The 8,636-nt window shown below is 56.4% G+C and overlaps 1 protein-coding gene across 3 annotated transcripts in view; it reads right to left on the bottom strand.

Moving 5' to 3' along the window:
• Positions 1–235: 235 nt before the first annotated feature.
• RIN3 (Ras and Rab interactor 3) overlaps positions 236–8,636 on the bottom strand; it is a 117,313-nt gene continuing 108,912 nt past the window's right edge. The window contains exons 9-11 of one of the 3 annotated variants that reach the window (XM_032620012.1): positions 4,101–4,264; positions 1,022–1,382; positions 236–562 (exon numbers count right to left, since the gene is read on the bottom strand). In XM_032620012.1, coding sequence (XP_032475903.1) covers positions 1,062–1,382; positions 4,101–4,264 — 485 coding nt within the window. In that variant the 3' untranslated portion in view covers positions 236–562; positions 1,022–1,061. The other 2 variants (XM_032620026.1, XM_032620018.1) reach the window with 2 other exon arrangements.

The raw sequence follows: 8,636 nt of genomic DNA, 5'->3' as shown, positions 1-8,636 counted from the left end.
AGGCAGGAATGATGGGAACCGTGGGTGGGAGGAGACCGGAGATGACCAGGCTGAGGGGCAGACAGGGGCCAGGGCCCGGAGGGCTGAGAGTACGCCGCAGATTCTGTCAAAACATAGGGCCCTCGGTGGAAAGGAGGTGGTCTTCTGTACTCCACCTGGGAAGGGGATTAGGCTGTTAACGGGGGGGGGGGCCTGGCTGGCTGAGCAGAGCTCTAGCCCGGGAAAAGGAGACGCCTTTTCAAAAGGGCTTTTATTAAACACTCCCCACACGGTGCCTCTTGCCACAGGTGCCACAGCCCTGGGGTGCGCCCCAAGGCAACGGCCCTGTCAATGTCCCCCGTGGCCGAGGCTGCGCTCACCCACGTAGCCACGGAGCTGGCTTCACTTGGAGGTCCCAGTGCACGTCTGGCTGCTCCTGGAGTGGCTTGGGAGCTGCGGCGGGGCTGTGGGTGCTGAGAGCCAAGTGCAGGCTCTTATGCAGGGATCGGGGGAGGGCTGTCTCCTCACACACCCTGAGATGCTCCTGAGGTGCTGGGAGGGTCCAGAGCATCCCAGCTCCATCCTGTGGGAAGAGGGGTGTGGGAGCAGCTGGGGCCGGGCCACTCCTCCTGAGGACAGTCCTGGGGAAACGGGAAGCCCTACCCTGGAAAGACTGAGGATCCGGCGGGCATGGGGGGCAGGGGCAGAGGGACTGGCCTGAGGGGCTGTGTGTGAACGGGGGCCGGGCTTGGACTCTGCTTCAGGGGGCTGGAGAGCCCCTTCTCCCTCTGAGCCGTTTCCCTTTCTGCCTAATGAATAACGTGGCCTCTAGGGGGCTATGACTCTCCTTCAGGAAGCAAGCTGGGGGCCACCGATCACATTGCTTAAGTGGCACGCTGGTCTACGCGCGCTCAGTGGGTTGTGAGCACGTGTGATGTGTGGGCATTCCTGTTGGGAGAGTGTGTGCGTGCGTGTGTGGGTGTGGCTGAGTGTGAGTGTGTGGGGAGAGGGCGCGGGCCGGGTCTTCTGACGGCTTCTCCACCTGGGTGAACACTGCCTTTGGAGGCGCTGCAGCCCCGGCCTCACAGGAAGTTGGGCTCCCGCACCACGAGGCAGGGCGGGCCCCCGCTGCCCCCGCCGCCGTCCAGGGGCCGGTACACGAAGTGGAAGTCGCGCTTGGGCTCGCTCCGCAGCAGGTAGCCCTTGATGCGGTGCGGCAGCGCCTCGTCGGCCAGCTGGAAGCAGCGCCCGTCCACCAGCACGAAGAGCCGGTGGTCCTGGGGCTGCACCACCTCGAACTTCTCTGCGCACTGAGCGCACAGCACCTCGGCCAACGTGTCCGCCCGCGACGCCAGCGTCCGTGATTGCTGCTCGGGCTCCAGGTACGACACGCAGATGAAGTCCTACGGGGCGAGATGCAGGGGGCGTGGGTCACCGGCGTCGGGTCTCACCCCCCGTCCCGATGCTGGGAGCTTGGACAGGAGTGAGGAGCTGCGTGGTCTTGAACAACTCCTTTGTCCTCTCTGTACCCCAGGGGTCCTCTCTGTAGAGAGCGGATGGATGGCAGGAGGGGTCGTGAGGCTGGCAGTCGGGGCACCTGCAGCTGACCCTGCTGTGTGATCTCAGGCAAGGGCCTTCCCTCTCTGAGCCTCAGCTCTCGATGGGGCCAACCATTCCAGGTCAGTCGGTTGGCTTGCAGTCTCGGCAATGAGTGAGAGCGCCCGCCCCCTGGTGGCCAGTCCACGGGCTCGCCATCATTTATTCATCTGTCACTCACTTTCTCATCTCTTCCTCCCTGAGCCCCTCTTCCTCCCAGGCGCTAGGCTGGGCACGCAGGGCAGCATAAATAAAACCAGAGGTTCAGACCCACCCCCAGCATCCATGGCTCAGCTGGGGCAGCTAAGGCAGGTAGAACAGTTCAGGCCTTAGGGCTGGAAGAGCCTGGGGGTGAGAAGCGTGGTGTTCTGAGGGGGAGCAGGCAGGCAGGGAAGGGCGGGGGAGAAGACTTAGGGGAAAGGGATTGGGGAGCTGGGCCTGAAGGATGGGGGCTTTAGGACAGGTGGAGGAGTTGCACCTCATAAGCTACGTGGGCAAGGGTGAAGCGATGCCTGCGAGGCTGGGGATGGGAGCATTCGCACAGAACATCGCACTCACACCTTCCTCCACCACAGATGGTGGAAGGAGTCCCTGCCTGGCTTTGAATCTGCTCCCACTGTGTGACCTACACCTCTCTGAGTCTCCATTTCCTCAACTGTCAACTGGGGATAAAACCAGTCCTTACTACGTGGCTGTGAGGAAGCACATAAAACTAGCTCAGAGCCTGGAAGAGTCCCCCTTCCCCCGAGGACCCAGGGGACGGGTAGGAAGTGGTGTGTGCAGGGCTGCCCCCTCGTGGAAGGATGGTGGCAGCACAGCCGTCTCCTGATGAGGGGGAGGCGGACCATGAGGGCGATGACCGCTTCAGAATGGTGGTAATTATGGCTGCAGAGTAGTGAATGCATGTGAAGGGCAGGCTCTGTGTCAAGAGTCTTTCTTCCGGGAGAGGAAAGCCCACCCACTTCCTTGGGTCTCAGTGGCTGCCTGTGCTCTCCTTGTCTCCCCGTTAGGCCTCCCAAGGGCCCTTTACACCTGATGACGGTCAAGCTCCGGGCTTTCACTCCCAGGGGAGGGATTTAGGGCATGGGGTGCAGAGGAGGCACCGGGGGAGGAGGAAGAGGGTGGTGACCTCCCCATACCCCAGAAAGAGTGCTGAGAAGACTCCTCATCCCAAGCCTCTTCCTGAGCTTCGCCTCCCTAAGCGGGAGGCACTGATGCTCTGCCTGGCTCAGCACTGGGAATCCACAGGGTGGAAGCAAGAAGTAAGGAATGCCTGGGTCAGGCTTGGACCAAGAGTGTCCATATTCCAAGAGCTGGCGGAGGAACAGCTGTCCCAGGAGGCGGTGGGGAGTGGTGGTGTGCTGGAGCTGGTACTTGCCAACTCATGCTGGCTCATACCCGCTTCCCAACTCCAAGTTCAGTGATGCCAAGTTAGTAGCTTGAAATCAGCCATGGTGGGAGCATTTATACCATGGAAATCGACAGAAGCTGAAATCAGAGGGGTTTTTTTTCCCTCCCCAGAGAACCAGTTACTAAACATTATCAAGACACCATTGATTAGAGGAGAGGGGACATCAGCTTGGCCGCCTAGAACAGGTACTGGGGAGACAGATCTCAAAGAGTCCAGAGTCTCCCTGAGCTGATAGGAAAACTGAGTCCCAGAGACGGCAGACACTGCTCGGGGTCACACAGCAAGCTAGTACAGAGCTGGGTCCATACCTTGAGCCTCTTGCCTCCCAGGCCTGGGCTCTGCTGGTTACAGAAAGGCCATCTGGAAAGCCGGGCGTGGGGTTCAGGTCCAGCGAGCTCTGGGTGCCAGGTAAGTGAGTCTGTAGAGCTGTTTACAGCTCTGGGTTGCAGCCTGGCTCACTGTCCTAACTCTGGCCATTCTGCATGCACCCCAGTCTCACTCTGTCCCAGGCCCTGGGCTTGGGACCCCTAAGACACGTGAGCAATGGGCCCTGCTCTCTCAGGGTGATAGCTTCATACACAGATGGTTACAATACAGTGTACATGTGCTGTAAAGGGCGAAGGAGCAGCAGGAAGCACAGAGGAGGGCATCTGACCCAGACCATAGGGAATGAGGGGCAGGAATGGGAATGGGTGGGAAGCACAGGTGGGAATGGGCCCTCGTGGGCTTCTCACTGGGACGACTTACTGTTCACATCTCCAGCCCTAACAGCCTGCTGGGACATCACAGGTGCTAAGGAAGAGTGGATAAATGTCCCATATCCCTACCATGTTTGCCCACCGAGGCCTGCTGATACTTTTGTAGTCTCCACCCCTTAACTTCCACTCCTACCCCCCAACCGCCACTGGGCTGGGCACACGCTGGCAGGCGAGAGCCGGTGTCTTTGCTTCCCACGTGAACGCCCCTGGGGGCTGGGCTGGCTGGCCAGAGCAGCCAGTCGGCGTCAGGCTTGTTAGCCGGCGGGCAGTAGGGATGGTCTGGGGCAAGGTCCGCCGGCCCCCTCCCACCGTCTGTCCCAGGCGTCCCCCCTCCCACCCTCTGCCCCAGGCGTCACCTGCACGGAGGAGCGGGAGGCCCGGGCCTTGTTGAGCGTGCGCCGGCGCTCCCAGCGGTGGATGGAGTCCTGCACCTCCACGCTCAGCTGCCGGGTCACCGTGATCTTGTCGTAGTTCTTGATGTGCTCCAGGGCCCCGTAGGTGGTGGTCAGATAGTAGGAACCTGCGGGGGGGAAAGGGTGTGGAGGCTGAGCCAGGACCGACTCCGCCCACCCCCAAAGGGAGGGGGCTGGTCCCAGCTCGGCCCGCCCCGCCCACCTCTCTAAGCCTCACCCATCGCCGCTGCAAGGAGGCGCCTGCCGCCCCGTTGGTCACCGGCCCAACCTCAGCTCTGTGCCCACCGCAGCCTCACAAGCTTCCTCAAGTCCAGCCCTGATCTGTATGGCCCTGATCAAAGCTCGTTCCTTTGGGGACGTAACTCTTGCTTGTATTTAAGTGATGTTTTAAAATGAGCTTTTAGTTTTACAATGAGCTTTACAATGTAAAGATACACAAGAACCACGGATGTCTTTAGGGTGGGGAAAGGGGCGCCTTGGAGACATGGGTGGGTGGGAGACTCCACATTGTATGTGTCATATATACCCTATTTTAAAAATCGACTTAAAAATATGTGGAGAAAATTTTAATTACGGTCATACTATCACACACTATTTTTTAAAGATTTAAGGAAAGTAAAAACTTTGATTCGTTTATTTCTCCATTTCTTTTTACCTTAAGTTAATTCACACATATTCCTAATACCTAATGTTTCCTAATTTAAGCTTTGAAATACTTCAGACTACAAAATTCACATGAAGTTTTAAGATAAAAGATAATAATTTGCACAGATGCTTACAAGTTTCCTCTCCTTGGCTCGTTGGAGGCTTTGGTTAAAATGTTTCAGAAGCACTAGCCTTGTTTCGCCCCTCACTCTAGAGGGGGCAGGGTGGCCTGGCCAAGGTCTTGCAGTGCTTCCCTGGGCCTCCTTCCCACTCACCAAACCTCTCCCCAGCCCTTTGGGTACCAGGGCAATGAGTTTTGACATGAGGCCCATCTGCTAGTGAGCCACCCAAATCCCATCTTCTCTTTCTTCCTAATTAATTGAACTCTACTTTTGTGGGGTAAAGCCGCACTCAACTGAAAATGCTCACTTCCTAGATTCTCTTGTAGTTCAGGGTAGAGGGCAGGAGACCCCGTTCTGGCTACTTAGATGTAAGTGGAAGTCCCTGAGTGGCGCTTCCAGGAAAGCCTTTTGCAAGGGACAGACTCAGTTACTGTATCCCTTCTGGTTTTTGTCTGTCCCCCTTCCTCTTTTCTGGAACACAGAGGTGAGCCTGGAGGCACAGCGGCTGTTTGTGATCAGAGGTGATAGGCACAAAGGCAAAAGTTCACATCCTGAAGAGCAATGGAAAGAGCTGGGTCTACGATTTCCTGATGGCGGGGCTAAAAGCTGCCACCATTATCAGCTGCTTACCCCAGGACTTCTTGATGCAAGAGACAAACCAGTCCCTCACTCTGATTTAAGCCATTATTAGTTACATCGTAATTATTTGCAGCCCAAAGCATTCCTAACTGCTCCACTGGATGAAGCTGTCTACATATTCCTACAAATTTCACAACCAGTATGGGAAAAGTTCATACCCTGACTGGGGTGGGCGGGGGACGAGATAAAGGGGTTTATTGCCACAGGATCACTCGCCCTTTCATGGCAGTGTAGGAAGAAGACAGCTTTTGAAATAGGTATATCAAGGCCAACATGGAACTTGGCTTGGTGTCCCTTATCAGAGAAGGGCCAGCAGACCTCTCATGGGTCTCCTTTACCAGCCCAGCTCAAAGCCTGGGTGTGCAAGAAGCCTTCCTTGGTGCCTCCAGCCCTTGCTGGCAGAGAGCCCTGTCCTCTAGTTGGCATTCCCCCATGGTCCTGTTTCCCATCGTGATCACATCCCCCTGGCTGGGAAGGGAGGAGCTGAGTGCAGTGTGCTGACTGCGAATGGTCAGTTTGGGAGTCAGAGAGCAGGGTTTAGGTCTCAGTCTTCGGCAGAGAGCCCTGTGCTCTCAGGTGAGTTAATGTCCTCTATGCTCCCATTTCCTCATCTGCAAAATCCATAATGTTATGGAAAGTAAATGAGATCAATACACATAAAGTGCAGTGCTCGGTAACACGCGAGTATTGCACGGTGGTTAGGTGACCTAAGGGAGCTGCTCTGGAGGTTCCCCGCCCTCTTGGGCAAAGGGGAGGAACTCTAAGCCCTGCCAGAGCACTCCTGCCTGCTCAAGCCCTGCTTTTTTTTACAGCCTCCTGGCTCTCCCAGTAGACTTCCCTTGGACTTGGGGGTCCTGCAGTTCCTGCCATGACCACTAGGTGACAGGCAACTCCTCGCACTGTGAGTTTTGGAGTCGAGCGTTCTCTTCAGGCAGAGGGTGCTGTCCATTGATGGGAAAACCTCATTGCCTCTCTTAAGAGATTACTAGCCCAGGATGGCCAGCTGTCAGCCAGGGTGCAGACGGGATGTGGGTAAAGGAATCTATGAGGGTGCTTCTGGAGAGGTTTGTATTTTGAGCTGGCTCCAGCCAGGTGCCCAACAGCTGCCTGGGTCTCCCATCTGCCCTGTAATTGCCCAGAGCGGTGGGAGCTGCAGAGAGACGGGGGAGAAAGGGGTCAGGGTCCCATCAGGCCAGTGTTCAGTTCCTCTCTACTTCTTACAGGAAGTCCCTGATCTCTCACTCTCCAGAAGCCTGCTGCGAAAAAGTGGGACCCAGTCACAATCTTTGCCAAATTCCAGCACGGGGAACCAGTTGAAAGAATGTGACGGTCTTGCAGGCTTTTTGGTGAATGCAGATGTGTTTGTTCAGACTGTGAAACACGAGAAGGCAGAGGCCCCCTCCGTCTCTCATCCTTCCCCTAGCTGCCTCTGCAGAAGGTGCCCAGGTGGTCTGAAAACCCCAAGTCTAGCCCAATGCCTTCCCTTTTCCAAGCCAGAGAGGTTAAGTGACTTGCCCAAGGTCTCCTAGCCGATCAGAGGCAGAACTGGGACCAAATCCAGCCTCCAAACTGCTCTTTTTTCTACACCCTGTGTTAGTTCTCCTCTTAGGATGGAGTAACAAGTTCTCAAGAGCAGGGACTTCCCAGGGGCCTGCCCTTGTCCCGGGCATGTCTGACTCTGCAGAGCATCACGGGCGGGGACTGGCCAGCAGGGGCTCTGCTTCTCCCCACCCCGCCACCTCCCAGGCAAGCCCCTCTTTTCACTGCACCTCAGAGGCTTTGGTGACGGAGCACCCTGTGGGCCACCACCCAGCAAAGACAGGAGGGTGAAGCTGGGGAAACTCAGGAACACTGCCCACCTGGCGCTCCGTCCTCCTGCTCTTGGGCCCAGATATGTCTAGATGGAGGTCTACCAGCTGGCAGACTTGGGTGGGAGCTCCTGCCCATGCTGGAGACCCCCAAGTCATCCTTCTGTCGGAGTCCAACACCTGTGAGGCTGGGCTGTCCTGGCTGCTGTGACCTCCCACCCTGGCTATGGGCGTAGGAAGAGAGAGAGGCACCCATGCCACACAGCCCACCTCCTGGCGTGTGCAGCATGGTCCTCAGAGCTGCCCTGGGCAGGGTCTGCTGGGAGGGGCGGTACGTGGTGGCATGCGAGGCTCTGCCCTGCCATCTTTTCTTCCAGCAAACACCTCATAGATCCCTTAGAAACTTCCCCACAGGTCCAGAGGTGGGGCAGGGGCTCTGACCCTTAAATCTGAAAGGGGCAGGCTGCAGGGTATTCAGGCAGTTTTGGGTCAGAAAATGTGGACTGTTTAAGATCTTTATGTATTCATTTGTACTTGGCTTGCCTCAAAAATACTTAATGTAGTCCTATACATAAAATAGATAGGCAACAAGGATTTACTGTGTAGCACAGGGAACTATATTCAATATCTTGTAATAACCTATAATGGAAAATAATCTGAAAAACATATATATATACATATATAACTGAATCACTTTGCTGTACACCTGAAACACAACCTTGTAAATCAACCATACTTCAATTTTTAAAAATACTTAATGTAGCCCCGAACAGACTAGCTCTCCTGCCTGCAGGACCTCAGCTTTCCCACCCGAACCCCCTGTGGCTTTCGGGAACAGGAAGAAGGATCGCAGTAGGTTATGACAGGATTGGGGCGGGGGGCTTCAGGTCCATAAGGAGAGGGTAGTTGGGCCAAGGATGTCCCTGTCCTGTCCCTGTTCGCCGCTGCGCCTGGCCTGGAGTCCTGTCTGGCAGCAAGGATGCAGGCTGTGGATGGAACAGGAGCCACGGCGGCCAGGGCAGGGCTGACCACTGCCAGAGAGCCGGCCAGTGCTGAGATCAAGTGCAGAGCCCCACAGCCTCGCTCCATCCTTCCACCCGCCAAAGGGCTCTTTCCCTGACACTCTCTATGACTCTACAACAATCCACGGGGGCGGGCCAGTCCTGCACAGCTTTACACGCTCCCCTGAGCTTCCAAGAACTCACAGAACCAGCCACGTCATACTGTCCCGCCAGAGACCAACACAGTCTAAAAATGCAAACAGA

The sequence above is a fragment of the Phocoena sinus genome, chromosome 2, assembly GCF_008692025.1.
Source record: "Phocoena sinus isolate mPhoSin1 chromosome 2, mPhoSin1.pri, whole genome shotgun sequence".
Classification (NCBI taxonomy): Eukaryota; Metazoa; Chordata; class Mammalia; order Artiodactyla; family Phocoenidae; genus Phocoena; species Phocoena sinus.
Note: the sequence above shows the minus strand (reverse complement) of the source record. Positions and strands in the feature narration are given on the sequence as shown.